Source organism: Ostrinia furnacalis, unplaced genomic scaffold (genome assembly GCF_004193835.3).
Source record: "Ostrinia furnacalis isolate ACB-3 unplaced genomic scaffold, ASM419383v2 OfSCF6732, whole genome shotgun sequence".
Lineage (NCBI taxonomy): Eukaryota > Metazoa > Arthropoda > Insecta > Lepidoptera > Crambidae > Ostrinia > Ostrinia furnacalis.
In genome coordinates this window covers 85,874-113,211 of record NW_021136971.1, presented here as the reverse complement: position 1 = coordinate 113,211, position 27,338 = coordinate 85,874, and the positions used below count along the sequence as shown (strand labels likewise).

Sequence of the window (27,338 nt, the reverse complement as noted above, 5' to 3'; positions counted from 1 at the left end):
TTCTGTGATGGGTCTGGGTCTTAATATGTATAACAAGTTTGTATTTACAAAAAAAAAATGAAGTATGTTTATATCCGTTTTCTAGTGAGCGGACGCTGTGAATGTACGTCACACGGGGTCACGTGACCGTCGGCGGGACCCAATATTTAAGCGAACTTTGAATGCCTATAAAATCATAACTACTGGGTATTTTTGAATGAAATAAAAACTAATGTATTTGTAAATGTAAAAGCTTAACTGTAACATAGGTTTCAAGTGATTTTGCATACCTAGTAACATTCTCAATTGGAATAAGGTTGTGTTGTCAACTGTTTTGCCACAAACTATTTGACGCTGACTGTATCTACGCGTGACATTCCCCAAAGTCAAGTTTAAAGGACAGAGAGATTTAATCGCATTATTTATTTGCAGGTCGAAAAACCAGTCACCGAGGGTCTGTCGCACCGAACTCGCGACCAATGGGAGATCGACCGTTCCTCGCTGAAGTTCGTGAGGAAACTGGGCCATGGTCAGTTCGGAGAGGTGTGGGAGGGGTCGTGGAACAACACCACGCCTGTGGCCATCAAGACCCTCAAGTCTGGGACCATGGACCCGAAGGACTTCCTCGCTGAAGCGCAGATCATGAAGAAACTCCGACACAACAAGCTGATTCAGCTGTACGCTGTCTGCACCTTGGAGGAGCCAATCTACATCATCACTGAACTCATGAAGAACGGATCTTTGCTGGACTACCTGCAAGGTAATTTTTGTGCTGCGCAGTATTTTTTCCAATTCGTCACAGTCAGTAACAATTGAATTAAGAAGACGTGCCAAACAAAACAATTAACTAAGTAAAAAATAAGTCGGTACACAAGTACGTAATCAATTATAGGGGCTTTGATCTCTATTGATCGATGAAGTTGTGGCTCTCGATGGAGCTTGAGTGACATAATAACCAGCGGTGTGCTGCACCTTGAATGCGTCTTATCTAATAGTCCTTAGAATTATGTGGCATTGTACGAACTGCTTTATTCGCATTCATTGCGTAAATGACGCAACAGAAACATAGATGTTATCGCCGTTCTATAAATAGCATTTCGATGTGTTATTAATGGTATACCCTTCGATGTAAAATAACAGTAAAAGGATTAGGTACTACTGACCCCTTCATAACACTGCATGATTTAAGTCCGGTGGCAATGCGCTTATGGCCTCGATTGTTTAAGTAAATCGTCAATCACTCGATGATGTCATCGATGTTGCAGAAGCCGAACAGTATACAATTTTATGCATAACCAAAACACATTAGTAAAATGCAGTTACTGTCGGTTATTTTGATCAGTATTACGAAAATTACCATCGAAGAATAACATAAGTACATAACCGTATCAAAACGAACCAGTATGCTCGTAATCGCATTTGTATGTCAAGTAGCTCTTGATCGATGGTAATTTAGCCAGAATGAAACTTTCCAAGAAAAACTGTTTATTTAATATGCGTTTCTCATTTACGTAGAAACGTTGACAAATCGAAAATACTCCTTATTACATAAGTAGACTAAAGATTGATGTCCGCGTTATGAAATGTCACATAAAACTGTTCAAATCCATAGCCTTTGGTTGGTTGAATGTGAATATTTAGAACAAATACATTATTGGTCCATGTCATTTCATAATACGGATCAGAAGACTGTATTACAGAATATTAAAACTCAATCATAAGAATAAATTAAGGTTCTGATCGGTAGAATTGCAATATTTAAACACGGCAGAATCTAAGTCTGATTTAATCTAATCACGAGGGTTATTTTGTAATACGGGCTGAAAAGTCTTATCGCCCGACTGCACGACGCAAAGGAGTTCATGTAGTTAAGAGCCTAACACCCGTATTCACAAGCATTACTATGAGGTCTCACAGTGCACGTGGACGCACAAGGTCCCAAAAACCTATTCATTGACAATAGAGTGTCGGAGTGTCACACACGAACCAATCAACGCCGTGCGTTCACTTAGGCAAGCATCGTTTGTGAATACGGACATAATGTTTATTACTTTAAAGTAGAGATGAAACGGATAGTGGTTTGGCCGGATACCGGATACCGGATATCCGGCCAGCTGCTAGGCCGGATAGCCGGATATCCGGCGGCCGGATAGTTGGCCCATTGTCTCGTTGTATGTCGTGACGAGTTTAGCGCCGCACAGGTGCTTCGAACGCGACCAGTGGGTCTATTAGTAGACTAGACTAGTCAAACTTTTTGAAAATCGAATCCGTCCGAATAGAATGCCAGATTTTGCCACTTGTCTAGGGGGCAGATCAATTCGGGCGATTTCGGTTGCCATCGTGAGTGTGTGATTGAATAGCGAAAATTAAATTAGTTTACTTGCTGCGTAATCTGACTGAACTGCATCATGTCATCAGAGGGCCTAGTGTGAGTTTTCATCAAACGCGATCACTAGTGAGCGCGTCAAAAAATGACATTAAATGTATGACGGATTGTACAGCGCCCCTAGCGGGAAACGTTCAAAAACTAAAATTTTCATACATTTTTTAAACGCGCTTACTAGTGAGCGAGTGCAAGCTAGAAAAGCAAGGTAAGGAAATAAGAATAGAAAGAGGTGTACGTCAGGGCGACCCAGTATCACCTAAACTGTTCACTGCTGTTCTGGAAGAGGTGTTCCAAAAATTAGATTGGGAGAAATGTGGACTAAATATCAATGGTGAATACCTGTCGCACTTGAGATTTGCAGATGATTTGATTATCATCTCGCAATCAGGGGCAGGGTTACAGACTATGCTGAATGATTTGGATACAGAGAGTCGTAAAGTTGGATTAATCATGAATACAGAAAAAACTAAGGCCATGACAAACGGGAACCAGGAACCTATCAACGTGAACAACAACATAATTGATTATGTAGTTCGTCTACATATACATCTATCTCGGTCAAACAATCTCGCCAATGGATCTTACATCTAAGGAAATCAACAGGCGAATAGGTAATGCATGGAAACAATACTGGAGTTTAAAAGAAGTGATGAAAAACCCTGTAATGAGCATGACTGTCAAACGAAAACTTTTCGATACTTGTGTACTGCCTGTCCTTACATATGGCTGCCAAACCTGGGCGCTGAATAAAACTCATATCCATAAACTTGAAACATGCCAAAACGCAATGGAACGAAGCATGATGGGGAAAAGACTTTCTGATAGAGTAAGAACCACCACCATAAAGAATTGTACAAGAACAAAAGATGTAACAGTAACTATCAGAAAGTTGAAATGGAGATGGACAGGACACACAATTAGAGGAAAAGAGAAATGGTCTAAATCTACAATGAACTGGTTCACAAGGCATTTTAAGCGAAAACGGGGAAGGCCACCAAGAAGATGGGTAGATGAAATAAAGGCCACAGCTGGAGGTGGATGGGCAACAGTTGCAGGAGATAGAGGAGAGTGGAAACAGTTGGAGGAGGCCTTTGCCAAATGAGGCACACAGACAAGTGTCAATTAGAATAATATTAAACTCAATCAATTTTAAACTCTGTATGTCTGAATAAAGGCTTATATTATTATTATTATTATTATGCCACAATGAATGTAACCCAAAACAAACAAAAACATAGTTCTGTATTTAAATGATAAAATAGCACTTACGTCTTTTTCTTGGTTGCCGCTAGAACTCCAGGCCTTGTTGATCCATTTTTTGGGGTCAAAATCATCTTCGCCGAACGTTTTTAAGTCCTAAAACAAGAAAAATTCGTAAATAAAAAGCGAATTTCTTATTGGATACTTAGGCTGGAAGATAAAGTATTATTTCTGACTTCTAAACTCACCATAGCAGCGAATACTTGTTGTTAGTTTATACGCAAGAAATACGAACGAAAAATGGTTAATTCTTAGTTATAATAAATTGGAAACATGAAAATAATACAAATTCTTCTGCTGTAAGCTGACGTGTTGACATACGAAACTGACAGTCGACGTAAACAGCTGATCTTGACATTGACAAACTCATCTCCTGAAACAGCGCCATCTCTTGTATTTCTCATAAACTAATTTGTACAAGATGTGTTTTTATTTTTTTATTGTATTCATGATTTGGCATTTGACCACGTGTACGCTTTTTATAAAAATAAGTTTAAAAACCGTAATTAATTTAGTCATCATTTATAAAATTAATATTTAAAACCTTCGCATCTAAAAAGTGAGTTTTTCCTCTAATTTCAATTCACCTCGAAGTTAAATTATTTTTTGTTGGTTCCACACAGCTACAGTTTATAACTAAAAATTAATTTTTCATTACATAAAATCAATAAACAGGCTAAAAAATCGTTAAGCTTTGCTTGTATGCACTATATTCCTGCCATATTCTTCGACTCCTGCATACTAGATTAGTGAAGTTGCGAGGCAGTTATCATCACAGATCACACTGTTATTATAAAAAAAAAAACAAGAAAAAAGAAAAAAAGAATAAGTGAATAACGTCATTTTCTCATTTTTCCAATTTCGATTTGGTTGGGAAGTTGGGAAGGAAATGGATGGTTTTAAAAAAACGAAAAACATTTAATTAAATTAATTACAAAAATGCAATACTATTTCTTGTGATACTGATATTTCATTTCAAGTAATTAGATAAGTAGCTTCAATTCTAGTTAGGTTATTTTATACATTGCATGTTAGTGAATTCCATTATTTATTCCTATTTTAATGAACTCGTGAATCTCTGACATCTGACGTAGTGGATCTAAAAAGGCTAAATGTTAATGAATAAAGTCCAGGTAAGTAAGCTTATTATCTTCTGTATTTTTAAAATTAATTTGAATCTAATTTCCTATTTCTCAACACCAGTTTTTGCCATAATTTTGTTTGCACTTTTTTGTTAAGTTAAATGTGAGTCACTTAGGACTCCAGTGCTATCAGATTTCACATTAATAAACTGGCTTTACATTATAGTTTATTTATTGCCAAATTCTAACCAAATTTTATGTCTCTTGTGTATGTGCAATGAGTATCCATTATTATATCCACCCTGTATGTGACTGTAGTGCCCTCCTGATTTCCGACCAATTACAGGATAATGTCATTTACTGATCATTGGAAGGTATAATTTCTCTAAGTACGTATCGACTGGAAGACCTAATTAATTTTCAATTGGCTTGGGCTGTGTTCTGTGCAAGTTGTAAAAGAGCATAAATACCAAAACCACTTAAAATTATTTACACTGTATTTTATATTAATGTTGACTGCCAATAATAACCCAACCAGTGAAAGTCCAGTTTGTCCAGTGAATGTCTGTCATTGGACCCGCAATAAAAAATAGTTCCTGAACCCCCATAATCCGGGCCTTTTCAAGGCAAGAGTGAATAGGCACTTAAAGGGCAGATATGTACCATCCTAGACTGCATCTCACTTAACACCAGGTGCGATTGTAGTCAAATACCTGCCTTGTCTTGCATAAAAAAATAAGTGAGAAGAACATAGGAAGACTTAATGTAGTTTCATTCTCTAGAAATGAAAGAAATAAAATTATGTATAAAAGTCTACAATGTACTTACTGTATCGTTTCCAGAAATGAAGCATAAAAGTAAGAAGAAGTATCATCACAATGACTCGGACTCCGAAAGCGACGTTCCGCTGGTGGACTTCCAGAGTCGATCCAAGAGCAGCCTGTATACATACTCTGTGGAGAAATGCGACTTTTGTGATATGATCTTCTATAACAAGTAAGTTTTATTTCAATACTAGCGTTTCAATATCCCGAAACTCCACTCCTAAGGGGGTAAAGTTTGTAAAATCCTTTCTTAGTGGATGAATACGTCATAACATCTGCCTGTATGCCAAATTTCAGCCCGATCCGTCCAATGGTTTGGGCTGTGTGTTGATAGATCACTATGTCAATCAGTCATCAGTCACCTTTGATATTATAATGATATCAATAGACATAAGATGTTAAAATTTCCTATGGTTAAGAGTCCCATCTCAAACTAAAATTACTTGAAAATCGAATTGCCTCCTAGGCAACGAAATGATATTTTCAAATAATTTAAAAATCAAAACATTAATATTTATTATCTTGTTGTATAAGTTATCAATTTATTTATTACTAGCTTTCCGCCTGCGGCTACGCCCGCGTGGACTCCGAAAAACCCAAATATTTTACGGAACCTTGTTTTTTTCCAAAATAAAATGCAGCCTATGTTACTCATGGATAATGTAGCTTTCGTACTGTACTGTACCGTTTTTATAATTTATAAAAACGGTACAGTAGTTTTTGAGCCTATTCATTACAACCAAACAAAGTTTTCCTCGTTATAATATTAGTGTAGATGAAAAAGAAACATAAATATCCTTTCTTATTTATATTCTGTATTTAAAAAAGTCTGATTTGTTTTATTTCTTTTATCATTTATTAATTTCCTCTGTGAATTGTGTATCTTTATTTATTGTGCACCAATAGTAAAAGAATCAACTTCAGCTATTTAAAATTTTTCTTAATGATGCTTTTAATGAACCAATTACTAAATGAACTTATTAATATTTGTATAAACATGTTAATGTCGCAAACAGGTTTACAAATTGAGACTACGTATTGATGAACGTCGATGCGCTTTCGACAATTGACTTGCAGGCGTCTTCCATAAATGTTCTNAAAGTTGAAATGGAGATGGACAGGACACACAATTAGAGGAAAAGAGAAATGGTCTAAATCTACAATGAACTGGTTCACAAGGCATTTTAAGCGAAAACGGGGAAGGCCACCAAGAAGATGGGTAGATGAAATAAAGGCCACAGCTGGAGGTGGATGGGCAACAGTTGCAGGAGATAGAGGAGAGTGGAAACAGTTGGAGGAGGCCTTTGCCAAAAAAGGCACACAGACAAGTGTCAATTAGAATAATATTAAACTCAATCAATTTTAAACTCTGTATGTCTGAATAAAGGCTTATATTATTATTATTATTATTAATTACAATGGTACTGAAAAGGTATCCACTCAGCATGGTGTCGTAGCATCTCAGTCGACAATGCCACGACGCTGGTCTTCCGTGTACACCCAGACAAGGAGACCACTACTAAGTTAGACTTGATTTCCTCCTACGCTGACGTCGGTCGCGTACATCGGTCGAGCGTACGAATTCAAAAATTCAAAAAATTCAAAATTCTTTATTTCTTTATAAAGGCTAACATAAATACTAATAGACGAAGCCTCCTTTTAGGCGTATGATTGCCTGTGCCAGGAGACAACGCTCTGCATAACTATAGGTGTTTTGTGTAAATTCTACTCCAAATCAATAATAAAGAAATATTCTATTATTCTACAATTATTATATTTTTATAAATATAATGATGTGAATATTATGTGTACTTACTGTAGGACGTGTGTATGTGTATAAACACAATGTTCTATGAAGCACCGCACTGCAACGCCGTCGTCAGCGGCAGATGATTACATAGAACTAGTGTGTAATCGTGCGCGCCGCTGACGTCGGTCACCGATGTCAGCCTAAAAAGGAAATCAAGCCTTAGGAACCATTGTTTTTTTTCTTGTTTTATGTGATATGCGATTATAATAAAGTGCTTATCTTTATTCCCCAGGCATAATGTGCGAGCTTCTCTGGTCGGACCCGCAGCCGATGGCAGGGCGCGCTCCGTCGCGGCGCGGCGTCGGCTGCCAGTTCGGGCCTGACGTCACGGCCAACTTCCTGCAGAGGAACAACCTGGACTACGTCATCAGGAGCCACGAAGTCAAGAATGACGGCTACGAGATCGCCCACGACGGGAAGTGTATCACTGTCTTCTCCGCGCCCAACTACTGGTCAGTATAGTCGCCAACTGCTGGTCAGTATAGTAGCCAACAGCTGGTTAGTATAGTCGCCAACTGCTGGTCAGTATAGTCGCCAACTGCTGATCAGTTTAGTCGCCAACCGCTGGTCAGTATAGTCGCCAACTGCTGGTCAGTATAGTCGCCAACAGCTGGTCAGTATAGTCGCCAACTGCTGGTCAGTATAGTCGCCAACAGCTGGTCAGTATAGTCGCAAACCATTGGTCAGTATCGTCGCCAACTACTGGTTAGTATAGTCGCCAAACACTGGTCAGTTTAGTCGCCAACCGCTGGTCAGTATAGTCGCCAACTACTGGTCAGTATAGTCGCCAACAGCTGATCAGTATATTCGCCAACTGCTGGTCAGTATAGTCGCCAACCACTGGTCAGTATAGTCGCCAACCACTGGTCAGTATAGTCGCCAACCACTGGTCAGTATAGTCGCCAACCACTGGTCAGTATAGTCGCCAACTACTGGTCGGTATAGTCGCCAACCACAAAGAGAGATTCTCAAAATAGACACTGACTATTTGACACCACCAATCAACTGACGTACTTTTAAAAACTGTCAAAACGAGACTCGCATAGATTTTGTATGGCAATACAAGCAAGTGACGTCACTATTTTATCAACTCAAATTACTTTTTTAAATTTGAATTTTATGTAGTGCACCTAAATGACATGTAGTTTCATGATTGTTGTTTGTTTTGTTTCAGCGATACGATGGGTAACCTAGGTGCTTTTATCACAATGAACGGCAAGGACCTCAAGCCGAAATTCACCACCTATGAGGCCGTGGTAAGTAAATAAATACTCGATTTCCCTTCATTTACACTAATACCCTTATTCATAATAATGCAAACAGCTTATTAAACTTATTTTAACTATCGCACTGTTTTATCTCGTTCATACTTGGCGCTGTCATCATTTGATAGAAAGTGACAAAACAGTGCAATAGTTAAAATAGGTTTATTATGCTATTTGCCTTATTATGAGTAAGGGTATAAAATTATTCTAATAAATGCTGATCTTATTTTTTATGGAATTTAAGAACTAAATACTAATACTAATATTATAAATGCGAAAGTTTGGATGTTTGGATGTCTGAATGTTTGTTACTCTTTCACGCAAAAGCAATTGAACGGATTTTGTTGAAACTTTACAGTATTATTGTTTGTAACCCAGTTATAATTTATGACGATATGTGACAAACTAAATTTCAATAAATAAATAAGATATGGGTAAAAAGCGCCATCTATTGTCATTGGTTAAAATCTACAGCCAAAAAATGTTGACGTTCGTAAATATACACATGTGGTGAAGCCGTTAAACGCCATCTATTAACATCATTAGTAATTAAATGAGGTCCACGCGTACGAAGTCGCCCATAAGGGGCACTTTACATGTCTCTATCTTTTGGGACCAGCTACCTAATAAAAGCTGATCTTATTTTTTATGGAATTTAAGAACTAAATAGGATACTCCATAATCACTGATTCAAATATGTAGTAATATTTTTTTTCTCATTACAGCCGCATCCGGACGTGAAGCCGATGGCTTACGCGAACTCATTTTTCAACATGCTCTGCCAATGATGGAAGCGGGCCCGCGCCCGGGGCCCCGCCCGCGCGCCCCGGGGCCCGCGCCCGCGCGCGTCGCTCAGCTCGCGCGGGCCCCGCCCCGGCCCTCGCTCCGCGGCCAAACGAAAGATGCGACGGATCCTCAAAATGGTCGCCAAGCGCACGCGGGACAACGCCCAGGGATGGACTTAGGGTACTTAGTTAATCCGATTACAATGGATGTCGACGGTGAAGTATCAATGAATAATATCTACAAAAAGGCAATTTTACAGAAAGCGAAACACGTTTCATTTCGTAGGTAATTCTAATAATTTTGATCAATTGTTTTTTTATATTATCTAATATTATAAATGCGAAAGTAACTCTGTCAGTCTGTCTTTCTTTTAACGCCTAAACCACGGAACCGATTTTGATGAAATTTGACATAAAGATTAGGGTTGCCAGATCCAAAAACACAAAAGCCGGACTCTGTGCTTCATTTAGGCCTCATATCTCTTGAGTGGTTGAATGAACATTGGGCGTTTTATGTGGCGCGGCAGCCACATAGAGATAGTTTTGAGTCCCAGGAAAGGACATAAGATAGTTTTTATCCCGGTTTTTGAAACAGGGACGCGCGCGATGAAGTTTTTCGGTGACAGACAAAATTCCACGCGGGCGAAGCCGCGGGCGGATATTAGCTAGTGTATTATAATTGGGTTGTGAAGGTTATAGTATTTTGCAAATATTGTATGTGCAATTGTGCATAACCCTATTTTGAGCACGAATATGCAATAAAACATAAATCGCCACAATGCTACTTATTATTTGTTGATACTTCACCGTCGATATGTAATATTACGTTTTCCAAGTGACTGACTGTGAGTTTTGTGACGGTCGCCGTTTATGTAAACCGTTTTGCGTAACCTAACCAGTTTTTAATAAGTAAAGCCAGTAGGTACAGTGACTGGCCAGCAATGTTCGATTAGTTCGATTAATTATGCATGCCGTGTCTTGTCATTTTGTTTTAAATTCTAATTATTCTCCCTTTAAATTGAATGTAACTTGCGAAGTATTTTCGAATGGTCAATTCCTGTAGTTGTTAAGGTTACACAAGTGAGTGTTAGTTGAAGCCCCTCAGTCCGTCACTGAATGACCGCATCAAAGGTGCATACAAAAATGTGAGTAATAATTAATGCTCAAGTAATGTAAGATAAGCCGAAACAAAGCGGGGTAGGTATTTATATACCACGGGGTTCTTCTTCCTAACGCAGTGTTTATAACCTGTGGTCCACGGACCCCTGGGAGTCCATGAGCATATGTATGGGGGTCCATAGCCTTAGTGGACCCTTTAACAATCATAAATTAAGCCACTAAAAGTTTTGTAATCGAAGTTAAATGCTGCTTTTTTATCAAGGGGGTCCTTAAAATTGTGCTTGATTTTCTAAGGGGTACGTGGACGTGGTTAAGAAACGCTGTCCTAACGGATATTTTTGTAGGACAATATAAATGTAGCGCGGCCGGGACCGACTCATCGCCTTACAACGATCGTTTATTTTTATTTTGTTAACCTCCCGCGGTGCCGTTGCAGGGAAATGGTTAATTATGTAAGTTTGATAAAATTCTAATCGTTAAAATATGGGTAGTGAGGTAAACAACTGAAAATAAACACGATTCCCCTCCCACAGTCATTTAGTATGGAAATGTCATTTTAATCCAGAGTTCATTCTAGGTGTAACTTTTTATTAATATGGGGTAATAAGTTTATTTTAATTTGAAGATTTAAAAACTGTGCGCTATATTTTAATGCAACATTAATCGCGAATTCCATTTTATTAAGTTACATTATTATTGCATTTATGATTTTGTTATAATATCATATTTATCATGTTTTTTAAACTTATCTTCAGTCAGTTACATTTTGAACCTTGAAGCCATGTGAATACAGTTTATAAAAATTAAATAATTTTGTCATTTCCCTGCGACACAAATTTTTCTCCCAATCGCACTCGTTTGCTTTAGCGGGAAGCAAATGATTTGCAACTACATAATTTCTTGTACATTCTAGTTTTAAGCCTTAGAAATATGTAATTGTCATTATTATTTACAATTTGCATACGCATTTTTTTCTGGCTGCATCATTAGAGACAAATCCATGGGTTGGTTATCTAAAGCCCGGTCTCTGAGCACTTAGAACTTTGTCCAATGACCCCAGGCTACCCATCCTTATCGCTCGCGCGTAATTATGTTACTGTTGCGCTCGCACACTCACTGCGGGCGCCTGTCGCGGCGTCGCACAGTCGCACAGTCGCGACAGCAATATAATTACGCGCGAGCGATAAGGATGGGTAGCTTGGGGTCATTGGACAAAATTCTACGTGCTCGCAGACGAAACTATACTAAACATTGTTATTAAAAATAAAATAAAAAGATATCAACATCACATATTCACATCAAGACAGCAATAAAGTTGAGTAAAATTGAGTTTTGAGTAAAATATTGTCGCAAAATCACACTTATTACAACAATTAAGATGCTAGTGTGTGGCTTGATGTGCATTCACCTTTAAATATAATAAGAGTTTAGTGCAATAGTAGTAAATTTTATGCATCGAATGTTGTTTTGCTCTTATAAAATTCACTAAACCAGCGGAAGCTTTTTACATTGTAAAATAAAGCATTTATTACCTATGTAAAATAACAAGACACCTCAAATACGTACCTAGAAATAATGTATATTAATCTTTAACCATAATAACCCTTATTTTTATTTACTTCTATGACTTATGTAAATGTATGATGCAGCCAGAATCAAGGGGCATTTATTTTTTGTGTGAAAAGTTTACTTTTCTTGAATGTGACCCCTTATAGTATAATAACGTTGCAATCACGCCATAATGAATTATTTTTGTTTATTTTTTGTGTATTAGAACAAATTTTAATTTTTCAACCTTATACATCACTGCGATGTAGATTTATAAGATATTAAAACTGTATATATTATGATTATGTTTAATTATGCGATGAACCTGTTTGAAGTCGATTACACGCAGCGCGGCAGTTTTAATTAACCCTTTAACCGCCACAGCATTTTTTCAAATATTTCTTTTCAAAAGTAAAGTTCACAATATGGTGGAAATATAAGTCATAAAGGGTTAAATAAAATAGCCAATCTGCGTAAGCGCCACTCAACGATCGTGAGTTGCTATAATCGACTTATCTGCATTTATCCCAAAACTTTCTGCTCACTATTACCAAAACATTTTATTTACACACACACACACACACACGACCACGAGCTGGAAGACGTAGCGTGGGCAGGCCTCCCACTAGGTGGACCGACGATTTGGTGAAGGTCGCGGGAAGTACCTGGATGCAAGCGGCGCAGGACCGGTCTTTGTGGAAATCCTTGGGGGAGGCCTTTGTCCAGCAGTGGACGTCTTTCGGCTGAAACGAACGAACGAACACACACACACACACACACACACACACACACACACACACACACACACACACACACACACACTCAAGACAAATCGAAGATTTTATTATCAATTTTCAGGAACATTTCTTTGTTACCTTTGCGACTAACATCACATTCCCCAATAGTTATACGCCTCTGGTCAACTCATACACACAGTAAACATTTTACAATGAATTTCTCGTGCTATAAACAATCTATTCTGATATAGCATTGCTTTTTCACTGCCATAAAAATATTTCAATATGGCCGCCATATAACGCTGTTCGGTTAGTGAAAATAAGTAATCAATCACTATCTACGCGCTGGATAGTCCATATAATAATTATAATCAGTACCCTAATTACTAAATTCACCATGCAATAGTATGGCGAGCCTTAATAGTCAATGTAATAATAGTTAATGTAAGAAGACTGTCAACGCATCACGCTTTCGTTTATTAATTAGGTATTAAGATTCGTTTCAATATAATAATAATCCACTATTCTATGACCAAATCCATGTCGACATTTTTTCTCGTGTACCTGACCTTTTAATTTTGTTAATGTCAACATTTGTACAGAAAATCACTCCTGTCAGTTTTGTTTTTAAATTAATAATAATAATTTTAATTATTGAGTTAATGATTAAACTAGAAATAATGAATTTCACATCAACTAATTATACTATAGATACAGCTTCAAAATAGTGTTTATCGTATTTATTAAGAAGCGTCTGAAATAAGTCACTCATGCGCATGTTCGACATAAGGAGCACAGACAATATTCATATAAAAATAATGTAAGTATACATAAACTGATATTGTCGATTGCAAGGATACAATCCATATTGTAAGATTATTAATTGAGTATTTAGGTACTAATGCAATATTTTACACGCCTTGTATTCTTTTAGACATTTCTAAATCTAGCTTAAGTTATGTGTGAAATCACACTCGAGAACAGATTCAGACCTGTAATTGGGCTTAATTATGGGTACAACTTGAGTTTTAATCGAGTTTTGAGGCGTTCGAAATACGACCTATTATTTCTACGTGGATCTATGCCCATATACAGGAAAGGCGATTGCCTATATTGGTGACATCATACTTTACATGAAGTATCGAAACAAAGGTCAAGTACTCGGTTAATATCTATCATCGTTCAGAGGGTAACGGTAAGTGAGCACCAAACCAGACCAGGCATGATAAGTTAAATGCTCAAAGCATAAGTTTTGGACTCGTAGGTTATAATGAATTATGTTTAAAGTGAGGTATGTAATCGCGCCATTTTGATTGCGCGCACGCTGCGGACGCGACGAGCCGAGCATATCAGACGATGTAGATAGGTTTTGGTGTTGACTTTAATTAATAAATTGTTAAATTTGTACATCAATGTTTTATTTATCTCCCGAAGGATAAACCTATGGGAGCGCGCGCACGGGTGACTTTTTGTCGCTGCGACAGTATTATCCGTGATAGTATATCTGTTTCTTTTACACCTCTATAAAGAAGGAAGGAGAGATACTGTCACGGTTACAATTTAAGTTACGTGCGCGCGCGCCGGTGACTATGAGTTGATTATGGTTTTCAAATTGGTCGTTAGCAGCGCGGCAGCAAGTAAATGCCTTTAACATAGACCTTAACACTATTTCATATTTTATTAAGAAATCATCACAGCAGCACCATTTAAAGGTGATTAAAACCCCTTGAAACATTTTAGTTTTCACTCTACATCTTCTAATTTGTTGAATAAAATATACAAGTATGAAAATAAAAAAGCGTTTATTTACATGGATTATCTTAAGAAAATTAAATGGTAATAAATAAGAAAAATATTGACTATTTAACTTAATTCTAATTAAATTACACTATCGTTAACGTAACAGCATCTGTAGTGCGTAGCCGAGTAGTACGAGGAATAAGCTGCTCTTGACTAAGAATGACGAACTCGGTTCGTCACAGTCGTCGTTTTGTTCCACAGATATGAAGTACATTTCGTTGAGCTCCTGGCGTTCGTTGATGTTGTTGTTGATGGCTGAAGTGGCGTCGGATGAAAGCTCACGGTTGCGACTCAGCTTGAATACGACCACTGGAAAATACGGAGTCATTAATGGGTAGGTTCTAAGAGACTTAGGTATATTAGGATCTAAAGCAAGGTAGTAAGATTCAAAACAACGTGTAAGGTATCGGTATACTACTCGTATCTATATCGCCACTTGTGTTTCCGCAGCAAAATGTTTCATTGCTGACGATAGAAAAACGCCAGCTGCAATGTTTCCCAAATCAAATCCGCGTGGCCCTTCACCACGCGATTAGGATTGGTGCAGTCATAGTAGGTTTGGTCACACTTAGGCGTAGATAGTAAAATCAGGCAGGTAGATACGCAGATAGCATATTGGTCAGTCAGTGGCGTCATTGCTTCCATCATAATACTCGTAGTATGCGCAAACAATAAAACATTAAGATTACTTACCAACTCTCTCGAACGGGTTGATGTTTTCACAAGTGTACGCCAGCGAGTACGATACGTAGTCTGTCTCCAGGATGTACAGATTTGTGACTGATGTAACTGAAAGGAAAAACAAACATTAATATAATTAGTTATCAATTTGCTAGATATTGTCGCTATTGGTAGCGACAGAGGCCGACGGGAAATTCCTATGTGTTAATTTGGACGTTTAATGCCCGTTTTCACCATCAATCCCTAATTTTTAAGTGACCCCTATGGTAACAATTAACAGGAATTTTGTTTACATAGGGGTCACTTAAATATTAGGGATTGATGGTGAAAATGGGCATATGTCTCCCTTTAAGAGATTCCCATGGTTTTCATTCTATCCTCGGGAAATATTTGGCTTTCTTCTTCCGCCTCATCTCATAGGTTTCTGAAGAAGTCTTCCACCAATCTTATTACGACTTCTGATCTGAGATGTTAGTCTGTATTTTACCCGACTGCGCCAGAAGGAGGGTTATTTTATTTTTGCAGATGCCATCCCCAGAAGACTCATCCTAGACAGCACGTGCCGCTTGGTTTCTCTCCACAAGCATTGCTAATTCTGATTAATTTCGTTGCGAGTCCAATTAGGTACAGTTTAACTTTCCTCCGGGACGAACTTGACCTTTACTGGTTGGGTTTTTATTGGCGGTCAAGCTGTAGATCCTGGCTACACAGAAGTTGCAGCGGTGGGAACGAGAGGTGGGAATAGTCCCTGCTGATCACATTACTCGGCGTGTTAGCCCATAATCGGACTAGAAAATGAAAAATTTCAATGTCCGATTGACTGATTGAGAGTTAACTCACCGTTCGAGTCAGGTCCAGACAGCGTCACTTGTAGCTGAGCGTTGCCGACTACCGCAGCGTGTCCTTCGATGGCCTGCAGCTCATCATCATACACCTCCCAGTTGAGCACCGTGACGTTGCCGCTTCCTTCGAGCGTGTACCGCGCGCCAATACAGGTGCTCGCAGCTCGGACTTCGGGGTACGGGTACCTTTCGATCTGGTACCAGTTGCCGGTGTACTGGGGAAAGAAAATGTATCGTTAAACTCTTTTTTTTTTAACGGACGCGCGCTGGTAGCTTGAGGAGCTTTTCCAGCTGCGGGAAGAGTGGCGAGTACAGAAGGTACTCTTAGCCGTTTGGCGATCGTCGGTGCGCGTGCCGACGAGGCCGAGTGTGGGCTTCGCAGACCGACGTTTGCGATCGGGCCGTATTTAATCTCTTTATACTTAATGCCGCTTTTATAGGTGCTTGTGTTAAGAGTTGGTTCATCAAAATTAATTGACATCGACATCTTGAATCGGCAGCTCCAAACCGCAAACCTTTGGGCTATTTTCGCCTTAATTAGGTACTTACTTAATATCAAGCAAGTAAGAAAACAAGCAGGAAGAACCAATAGATTATGGATTTTTGCAATGATTACCTAAGTCTACAGAGGTCTACGGCAGTCAAGAATCGTGCTTAAGTACCTAATAGACAAGAGTGTATTGCTCCTAACTCCTCTTGGAGTATGAGTAGGTATTCTTTGCCCTAACTACCTACGAGAGTACTTACTGGCATTGCTAAATAAAAGAAAAACATTAGGTAGTTACCTACTGGACACATTAGGTCTTCGTGACTAGAATGAAAGTGAACTTACACCACTGATGTCGAAGTCAGGCTGCACAGCAATGTTCTGGTCGCACTGGCCAGGCAGGACGACGCTGGTGCCAGTAGCCGCGGGGTAGTGGAAGCAAGCGTCGTCGGTCTGGTTGGCCAGCTGGTAGAACTGCGAGTACAGGAGCTGATTGTCTTCGATGACGGTCGCCATTGCGGTTTGCGCGGTGTCCGACAAAGAGCGCGTCTTGCTGAGCTTGGCGCTCCATACTGGAAGGGAAGTGAGGGTTAAGTTGTGAAAGGTTTTTGATGACAACGCTGCTGCCCATTAAATGCGTTTGTTCCCGTTGAGTCACACCATTTTGTGTAACACTGTTACCCATTGGTAAAAAAAATTACCGATAGTAACACTGTTACTCAATGCAACATTTTTTCTTTCCTGTGTTCCCGTTAAACAAAACACTGTGTTCCCGTTAAGTAACACCATTCTTGTGTAAAACATACTCAATACTTTATTGCATTTATTTACATGTTTAGGTATTTTCCTTTTTTTAAATAATATTAGACCTTCGTGATAAGCTATGCTATGCTTGTGTTACGAGCGGGCCCACCACAAAATAGTCGAGCGGCGCGCGGCAGGGTTTAAAATTTTGAACCCGCGATACCTCGTCTATTGTAGCGGCTTCAAATGGATTGTGGGAGCCATTCGATGATCCAAGCTAGGGAGATTTTGTGGGAATTATTTTCAGAAGATCGTGATGATCATTGACTTTTTTTGATAAAATATAAATAAGTACCTTTTTTATTAGGTTTAAGAAATGCAATTCGTATAAACTTACCTTTAACATATTCGTCATCATCCTTATCAGGCATGCACGTGAACACCAGGGCGTAGTTGTCGTAATCAGTGTCCAGAACCCACATTTCTGAAAAATAATATTTTGTTTTATCAGACACATTCAAAACATTTACTTAAGTGAGTATGAATCCTTTAAAACAGCAAAATATTTAGTGTTCTAGAAGACTGAGTTAACCCTTTAAGAATACATGGGAGAACTGCAACTAACCACTAAAGTAAACTTTTTGAGGCGGAAAAACTGGTAGATATCGGTTTTAGCCACCCCCCCTAGTCACATACACTTAGTTTATGACACCCAAAATGGCCAATAAAATGACAACACAACTTGGTTGTGTTGCGAACTTTTTCACTACTTTGAATAAGAATAAGAACACTATTCAGCATAGAAAAAAAATACAGTACATAACATTAAACTATAAACTATGCTGAAGTGGCGTCCGCTCAGCTACCTATATTCGCGACATAGCAAGCGCCATGTCGAGAAGGCGTCTTTCCGTTCTATACATGGCCAGAACGCACCCATAGGAAACTGCTCGTGTATATTTTGGAGTGTCTCTTTGTAAGTCGGTCACTACAAACTATACACGAATTTTGCGTACTGATCGTGTATAGTTTGTTTCGTGGATGGANATACACGAATTTTGCGTACTGATCGTGTATAGTTTGTGTCGTGGATGGATTCCGTCTTCGCTCCAAACTATACTACACCACTTACAGTTGACTAGAGTGTGTTTAGTTTATTTGATTTAATAAAATATGGAATTATATTTAAAATTATTACATTTATTAGATATTATGCTCGTGCTTTGTCCTCGAGATTAGAAATAAGAACTACCTACCTATGTAGATCACGTACGGTGATGTCATTTTTAAAGTCATTAATTATTACATAAAATATTATTATTTTACTGAATCTACATATTATTATAATAAATCTAGATTTATAACACTAATTTAAGTGGTTTCTGAAATTAAATTGATTAGGTAGATTTCAAATTAAATAACAATTATTTATTAGTGAGAGTGAATGAAGAAAGTTAAACGTGCATTATTAACTAAAATTGTCGACCGTTCGGTGTAGTGGTTCGAAACGGATAACTGTTCCGGAGGTAGCGGGTTCGATTCCCGCACAGTACAAACATTAATTTGTGTGCATGAACATATTTTGATATTTGTTTGTATTGGACTGGGTGTCTTCTATGTATAATAAGTATGTATTTACAAAAAAAGTATTTAAGTATGTTTATATCCGTTATCTAGTAGGCCATAGTACAAGATTTGCTTAGTTTGGGACTAGAAGCGCCGTGTAAAATGTCCAGGGATATTTATTTTTATTTATAAGCTTTTATCTCAAGAACAAAAATCATTTTGACATACATAATTCTTAATTTAAGAGTTATTCAGCCCCAAAACCAATATCTTTTCTATGGCAGAATATGAAACACCAAAAAGCTCTTTATCAAAACAATGGCACGTGTCGAAATTGATTCAATGTTTAAAGTAGACACGCAGTTATGAATTAATATGTAATAGAAAGAGAGGTAAATAAGTCAAAATGACGAGCATGCAACTAAGTACTCGCGTATACATTGTAATCGCGAACTTATTACAATACATACATGATTAGTCCGTATGCGTACTGACGATGTATATTTCGGAGTAAGATAATTGACCTAAGTCACTACAAAGTATACGCGAGCAGTACGCAGCGTATGCGTACTGGTCGTGTATAGTTTGGAGGAGCTTAGTAAAAAAAGTCACATCCAAACTATACTCGATTAGTTTCACACCCTTGCGTTCTGGCTATGTATAGAATGGAAAGACGCGTCGAGAAGCAAGCTGGTTTTCAGCGGGAATCAGTGACAACTTTGGGTGTCGCGAACTATTTGACGCTGACTGTAATCATAGTTTTGGTGACGAAATTGTTTAATATTTCGAGATGATGTTCTCAAAACCTCGAATAATACACGCAAGAAGTCCAAACTGACCATCGATGACGCCGTTCGAGGATGTCGTGGTCAGTCTTCCGTCGGATTCCGCCACGACAGTGCCGGTGGTGACCATTCCGAACAGGTCGAAGACTCCAGTGCTGGTGTACCTCACTGTGGTACCGTCGGCTTCGTAGCGGACGCTCGCGCATTCGCCACGGTCCTCGTCTGCTGGGTACGCCTCGATCTCGTGCCACCAGCCCAGGTACTGAGGAGTGAAGATATTGTTTATTTAGGCTATGTTCTGCAGGTCCGGCAGGTCAACTCGGAATAAATTACATTTATAAAGAGTTCACATGACAAGCGCTAACGCGCGTTGCGAGGAACTCGTCAGTCTGTTTCGATAGAGCTTAGAAAATGGACGTGGAAGATGCTATTGCGATGGAAGCGCGCGCTCATCTGAACAGTCAACGGGCGTTACATAGCTGATCGCCTGCGTCTAGAGACTTTTTCTCATGTGATCGGTTGTATGTAAATACTACGATGTCTAGTCGCGCGATTTGAAAACGCGCGTTAAAATTTTGCCATCTGAACATAGCCTTAAGATAAACCAAGATGACCTCATAAAGTAGCGGAAAGGCGCTGGATGCAGGCCGCCACCAATCATTGTGGAAATCATTGGAGGCCTGTGTTAAGCAGTGGACGTCCTATGGCTGAAAATGATGACGAATGATGATGATGAAGATGACTCTACCATCGAAGTGGATATTCCGATTTGTAGGATGAAGGCAGCAGGACCACGTGGCCAGAGGGGACCACGACCACTTTGAGAGATGTTTTATTTATCAAATCAATACTGCTTTGGGCGTCTTCCTTTATGAGTGCACTGAGTTGACCAACTGGGAAAGATGGCGAGATATCACAACTCATGACCATCTCATCAAGACGATTGAGACGAAGAAGAATGGCGTTGCTATGACATCAGTCTCGCCAAATGGTTAGTGCATAGAATATGATAGGATACTAGACACTAGCTATTTTCGGCTGATTCTTAGGCTAGGTTGCACCATCTTACTTTAACTTTGACAAACGTCAAAAATCTGTCAAACTCCATACAAAAAACACCGGTTATCGTTATAGTTACTGTCAAAGTTTAGACTTTATACTTAACCGTCTCATAAGATTCAATCATTAATTCAATCTGGCATAGTACAGGTAGCCCCGGCTAATAATATCACTGCGCATTTAGGTGCGCAGTTAGCATGCGACTCTCTCCCGCTCACCCGCATACATCTCCGCGTTCGTATCAGAGCGTCGAAGTGACGTGCAGTGGCGGCGTAGCATGGGTTGGCACCCGGGGCGATCACCCCCCCCCCCCCGTCACAAGTCCTATGGCACCCCCTGTTACCCCCCAGGGCTTTGGGGTTACCTACCGATTTGAAAGACAATCGCACCCCCCCGTATCATGACAGNGGGCTTTGGGGTTACCTACCGATTTGAAAGACAATCGCACCCCCCCGTATCATGACAGACCGCGGATTTGCCATGCAAATGTGCTAGTGAGTAGGTACTAATCTGCGCGACTTGTGTCACCCCCTGATGCTTGGCACCCGGGGCGGACCGCCCCCACCGCCCCCCCCTTACGCCGCTACTGGTGACGTGACGGCTGTCAGGTGCGCTTTATTAGTTGACTCGACCGTGTAGGTAAGTACTATATCAGGCGGCTAATATCGTAATAATCTGGTGAAGGTCGCGGGAGGTGCCTGGATGCGACCGGCGCACTACCGGTCTTTGTGAAAATCGTTGGGGGAGGCCTTTGTCCAGCAGGACGTCTTTCGGCTGAAACGACCGAACGAACGAATTTCGTAATAATTCTCTCACCCTCTGCATATCAAAGTTCGCCATGCCAGTGACGTTGTCACACCGCGCGCGGAACCGCGGCGCGCGGTTGAGGTCCACAGAAGGCACGTAGAAGCATATCAGGCGGCTAATATCGTAATAATCTGGTGAAGGTCGCGGGAGGTGACTGGATGCGACCGGCGCAGGACCTATCTTTGTGGAAATCGTTGGGGGAGGCCTTTGTCCAGCAGGACGTCTTTCGGCTGAAACGAACGAACGAATATCATAATAATTCTCTCACCCTCTGCATATCAAAGTTCGCCATGCCAGTGACGTTGTCACACCGCGCGCGGAACCTCGGCGCGCGGTTGAGGTCCACAGAAGGCACGTAGAAGCAGGTCTCCTCGCTCTGGTCTGTATCGAAGTAGTAGTCCTGGTTGAGGCCCTGTGTTGAGGCGATGAGCGCGTTGATGGCGACGTTCGATGCGTCGCTGAGAGTTCTGGTTCTGCTCAGCTTCCAGCTGGCCACTGGATTTGAAAAATATTGAAAAAGGGTGATACACTATTCGGTATTTGGATTAGTAAGTAGGTAATGAAATTCCACGTTAAATAGGTATACCTAATGACGTTTTCAATTTTGAGTTTTGACTTCACTTTCATTATCTAATTATGTAGGTAAGTATGTGTTTATTGAAAACATTAGAATTAAAAATTAAATTTTACTTCAATTGGCTTAAAAGTTTGAAAGAAAAAAAAATCTTTATAACAAAGCAATTTTTCTGATCTATTTAAAAATTATGAAGTGGTTTTCTATTTAGATAGGAATTTTAGTTGTAAGTTAATAAAGTACCTTGTCTATCACCGTTGGTCAAGTTGCGGCAGTTGTAGAGAAGCGCATAGCTCGAGTAGTCTGTGTCGAGGACGGAGAGGGTGCCCACACGGTTGGCTCCTGTTGAGATGAAATAAAATAAGTTTACTTATTAGATTTCACGTCAGGGACAAAGTGTCCATGCGATTGGCTCCTGTCAGGAATGAATAAGCCTCTCTAAATATTTATAAAGAGGAGGATTAGAGAATAAGGTTGTTTCCATCAATACAAGCAATAATCTATATCTACTTACCTATAATAAATCTGTAGAGAGGTCAATTCTGTACATGAAATATATTTTAAAAATAACTATCAGGGGGTGATTAGTGATCGATACTGATACCAAAAATGCAATCAGTTAAATTTTTGTCTGTCTGTCTGTCTGTATGTTCCTTATAAAAACAAAAACTATTCGACGGATTTTAACAAAACATGGTACAATTATTCTTTATACTCCTGGGCAGGTTATAGTATACATAGGAATCCCCACGGGAATGAGAATTAGCGGGAAAAAACATTTGTATCAAAAAATTTAAGCCGCGTAAGATAGATAAAGGGGTAAAACGGTATCCACGCGTCGTGGGCGGCCGCTAGTCTTACCTAAATTGACAGTAAGGGCTCCGCTGCCGTCAGATGACGAGATTGTGGCATATCCGCTGATTGAATTCAGCTGTCGGTCCATGACTTGGTAGTTGTAGACGTTGAAAGATGTGTCTGACAGCTCACTGTACCTAGCACGGTTGCATCTTCCCCGTTGGTTCGCTTGCGGGTACCTTTGAACTTCGTACCATTGGCCGAGGTACTGAAATGAAATAATAGATTTATAGTGTCAGTTACAAGCCACGGCAATGATCGCGGAACGTGGGAATCTTGTGGAGATCATAGGGAAAAACGTTGTCCTAGTGGGCCAGCCTTTAAAACCAATTTTAAAACTCAACACTAACGCCCGCATGCAGCGTTAGAAACACACTCGCACGGACATAGCTTAGGTCATAGAACTGTTAGCTGTTACGGCTGAAAAGTTCTCGAGTGGCGACAATGCACTAGAAAACTTAGTATGGGTAGGCCACCCGGGGTACAGACGATCTATCTAGTAAATGTCGCGAGAAGCACCTGAGCGGACAGAGCAGTACTGGTCGTTGTAGAAATCCTTAAAGGATGTGTGAAAATTTGTCTAGTCACTATTTTGGTGGACCAACGACATCATAAAGGTAGCAGGAAGGCGCTGGACGCAGGCCGCTACCAACCGGGCAACATGGAAAGCATTGGGGGAGGTCTATGTTCAGCAGTGGACGTCCTATGGCTGAGATGATGAACGAAAACTTACCATTTGAAGGTTGAAGTTAGCCACAGCCGGGATGTCAGGGCAGGGTCCAGGCAACTGGATGGCATTGGGGAGCGTGTCGAACACTGGGTAGTAGAAGCAGGCATCGTTGTCCTGGGCTGTGGGCTCGTAGTAACTGCGATGGAGGTCCACCTCCTCACGGACTATGGCGTCGATGGTGGCGACTGCAGAAACAGACAGCCCGTCGGAGTTGCGGCTGAGTTTCCAACTGTACACTGGAGAAAGAAAAGTCTTTGGACTTAGTATTATATTACAAGATACTTATAGCACAAGAATACTTGACTGAGCAAAAAAATTAAGGCTCATTCTTTTGCTCAAACCTTGGAGCATTAAAATACTCAAAAGCTCAAATAGAATAACGCGTCGGATCGTTGATCGGTGATACTTATACTTAAGTAGGTACTTAAACGTCATAAATGTATTTAAGTACCTGACCAATAAAAGGGCCAACAACGTCAAAATCACAAAAGAACAGTTTTTCATGCGATCAGGCAGGTTGCAAGAACTACTTTGTAGTTTTCTCGACACGAAATTAGCTGTATACTGGATTTGAGAGTCGGAATTTTGTGAAAATTTTACTGGTAGTAAAGTACCTAACTAGGTAATGAATGCTTACCTTGTCTTGATGTATTGCTAAGGGTCCTGCATGCATACAGCAAGGCGTACTCGGAGTAGTCGGTAGCGATGACGTACAAGTTGTTGTTGATGTTCACTGTGAAAGATTTTACATTCCATTTACAAGGCGATTTTGTAATTTTTTGGGTTTGATAAATAGTTAGAAGAAGAACGATAGACGATGATCATATAAAAGCTATAGGATACTTAATTCATTGATATTCAAGTATTAACGGTTTGTAGGAACTTAGTCTACTAGACTTCTACGCGTTCAAGTTTCAAGGGCTACGGGACTATTCCCATCTCTCGTTCCCGCCGCTGCAACTCCTGTGTAGCCAAGAGCTATAGCTTGACCGCCAATAAAAACTGAACCAGTGAAGATCAAGTTTGTCCCGGGGGAAAGTTAAACTGTTATTGGACCCGCAACGAGATTGTTCTTCTGATTAATACGAGGAGTTCGAAGTTTTAAGAGCTCCAGTGAAATATCAAGAGGTCAGAAAGAAGTAGGTACCTTCTGCATTGTTAATCGTGACAGCGATGACTCCGTTAGCGTTGGCCGTCGCGCTGCCTGTCAGGGTCAGCTGGCTCTCGTTGAACACAATGGTATGTGTCAAGGTTGACGTGCCGCCGGTGCCGATGTCGAACTGGCTGGCTGCGCACGCGCCTGTTTGAAGCTCAGACGGGAATCGCTCCACTTCGTGCCAAGTTCCCGCGAACTGTGAAATTGCAAATAGTTTTTATTTTTTTGCTAAAGAGCATCTAAAAAAATTGAAATAGGTAATCGATTTGCTGAATGGAAGTCGAACACAATGTCTTTCGACTGCTCTTCCTTTAAAAAGGGGTGTTTTGATTTTACGAAACACTACCTAAGTTGCAATTTAAAAAAGTTCATGCTTTTAAATGCAGTTTCATGCGATGCAGCCAATGAAGAATCTTATATTGAATAAAAATTAATTTACTAACGGAATATAAAATAAGTTAAAAATAATTTCCAAATGTTACTAAAGTAATTTAGGTATCCTCAACGCTTGCGGCCAACTATGCTATTCGAACCTATGTGTAATTTCTAAGGCTGGGTTGCACCATCTTACTTTAACTTTGACAAACGTCAAAAATCTGTCAAATTCCATACAAAAAACGCCGGTTGTCGTTATAGACGGTCAAAGTTAGGTGGTGCAACTCAGCCTAAGTAAGTAGGTAGACTTACGCTGTTTGCGTCAAAGTTGGCCACGGTGTTGACTTGGTCGGCAGGCGGGCACTGTCCGTCATTGAAGATGACTGGTCCTCCGAAGTTGTCCGGATAATAGAAGCAGGCCTCCTCCGAGTGATTTCTCTGTAGGTAGTACTGTTGGCGGAGGACTTGCACCTCAGCCATCGCAGCGTTGATTGCGGTATCCGATTCGGTAGACAGCGATTGGCTCCTACTTAATTTCCAGCTGGTCACTGAAATTGTAATTTGTGTTTAAATACAGCCCAATCATCATCAGTTTCACAGCGTGCTATGGAGAGGGCTATGCTCGGTGTTTCTTTACGGGATCGAATGAAAGAAATGAGGAGATCTGTAAACGAACTAAAGTCGCTGACATAGCTCAACGGATTAGCAAGCTGCAGTGGTAATGGGCAGGGCACATAGTACGCAGAACTGACGGCCGATGGGGCAGCAAGGTTCTGGAGTGGAGGCATCGTACCGGAAAGCATCGTATTTTCAGCCATAGAACGTCCACTGCTGAACATAGGTCTCCACCAAGCGGCCATTGTGGAAATCATTCGGGGAGACCTATATTCAGCAGTGGACGTTCTATGGCTGAAAATGATGACGATGATCATCTAATTTACCATTATTATCATCATCATTTTCAGCCATAGAACTGGAAAATGGAGTATTTAACCTATATCTCCAGGGTTGGGTAGGAAGTAAAAAAAAGGTTCTTACCGCGACGTGTTTCTTCATTAACATTTGTACAAGAGTACACGAGGGAATAGCTAGTGTAATCTGTATCCAAGATCCAGTATGGCACATCTCTTGTTTCTGAAACAAAAATATATAAATGCATTATTTATGTATTTATAGACTTTTGGCTAGTGCTGGGCATTTTTCATTCTTGTAGCTAGCAAGATTTTGAGTTGTATCACCAATTAAGTGTTCGTGAACGTGTAAGAGTAGACAAATGGAACAAAATAGTGCAATGTTCCTTCAGATTCTCTTAAAGTTCGCGTGAGATAAATTGCCAATTTCTGAAACTCCAAGGAAGTGGTGGGATATCATCTACTATTATTCAATGCGAACTATAGCAGCCATACCTTATTCTCCACCATTCTCATACGTCTTCCTTTTTTTTCAAGCAAGAGCTGAAAATCAGTGTTCTGCTCATTTTTAGAGCAGTATCTACACTGAGCTCTCTGCTTTTTTGCATCGCTGCGGCACACTTACACCTTAGCGCAGGATTTTCTTTTTTATTCCTTGTAATGTATTATTTTTCTCGCTACTGTTGTGTTTATTACTATTACTTTTTGCTTAGTGTGTCAATGTGTTTTGCAAATAAACCTTACTTATATCCATATATCTATCTATCCTTAATGAATTTACAATTACACTTACGGCCAGACCCAGCAGGGAAGGACACGACGAGCTTGCCTGAGCCGTCGGTGTAGGCAGGAACGGCTGTGGCCGACACGCTGGCTAGCTCCTGATCAACGACTTGCGTGTTCAGAACCTCTAACACTCCTCCGTTAGAGGTGTACGTGGCAGTGTTACAAGTGCCCGTCTGGAAGTTAGCTGGGTAGCTCTGGATGTCATACCATGTGCCTTGGTACTGGAATGGAGAAGAATGTTATTGTAGCTGCAGGAGTACGACTCTCGAATTTACCAGGTGCTGATTTCTCGCTAACAGGAACGCCAAATATTATGGGTAGATAATGTTAGAATGGGTTCGTCACAATAGTTCAACTTCGACGAGGATCGAAGGATGACTGAGGT

The 27,338-nt window shown here is 40.1% G+C and overlaps 3 protein-coding genes across 3 annotated transcripts in view; 2 read left to right on the top strand and 1 right to left on the bottom strand.

Moving 5' to 3' along the window:
* The window catches only part of LOC114362786 (Tyrosine-protein kinase Src42A), a 58,417-nt gene extending 57,622 nt beyond the window's left edge, over positions 1–795 (top strand). Inside the window, exon 4 of the mRNA XM_028318316.1 lies at positions 412–795. Coding sequence (XP_028174117.1) covers positions 412–795 — 384 coding nt within the window. The remainder of the gene's footprint in view (positions 1–411) is intronic.
* A 6,752-nt stretch (positions 796–7,547) lies between these two features.
* LOC114362781 (serine/threonine-protein phosphatase 5-like) lies at positions 7,548–9,749 on the top strand. Its single transcript, XM_028318311.1, has 3 exons — positions 7,548–7,793; positions 8,516–8,597; positions 9,332–9,749. Exons 1-3 carry the CDS (start codon positions 7,579–7,581, stop codon positions 9,392–9,394), a joined length of 360 nt encoding a protein of 119 aa, XP_028174112.1. The 5' UTR covers positions 7,548–7,578; the 3' UTR covers positions 9,395–9,749.
* Positions 9,750–14,578: 4,829 nt separating this feature from the next.
* The window catches only part of Chbp (chlorophyllide A binding protein), a 35,567-nt gene continuing 22,807 nt past the window's right edge, over positions 14,579–27,338 (bottom strand). The window contains exons 35-49 of the mRNA XM_028318312.1: positions 26,961–27,174; positions 26,295–26,390; positions 25,569–25,804; positions 24,873–25,077; positions 24,363–24,458; positions 23,729–23,961; positions 23,002–23,203; positions 22,384–22,482; positions 21,835–22,061; positions 19,755–19,962; positions 17,747–17,833; positions 16,951–17,177; positions 16,117–16,333; positions 15,289–15,384; positions 14,579–14,904 (exon numbers count right to left, since the gene is read on the bottom strand). Coding sequence (XP_028174113.1) covers positions 14,690–14,904; positions 15,289–15,384; positions 16,117–16,333; positions 16,951–17,177; positions 17,747–17,833; positions 19,755–19,962; positions 21,835–22,061; positions 22,384–22,482; positions 23,002–23,203; positions 23,729–23,961; positions 24,363–24,458; positions 24,873–25,077; positions 25,569–25,804; positions 26,295–26,390; positions 26,961–27,174 — 2,658 coding nt within the window. The 3' untranslated portion in view covers positions 14,579–14,689. The remainder of the gene's footprint in view (positions 14,905–15,288; positions 15,385–16,116; positions 16,334–16,950; positions 17,178–17,746; positions 17,834–19,754; positions 19,963–21,834; positions 22,062–22,383; positions 22,483–23,001; positions 23,204–23,728; positions 23,962–24,362; positions 24,459–24,872; positions 25,078–25,568; positions 25,805–26,294; positions 26,391–26,960; positions 27,175–27,338) is intronic.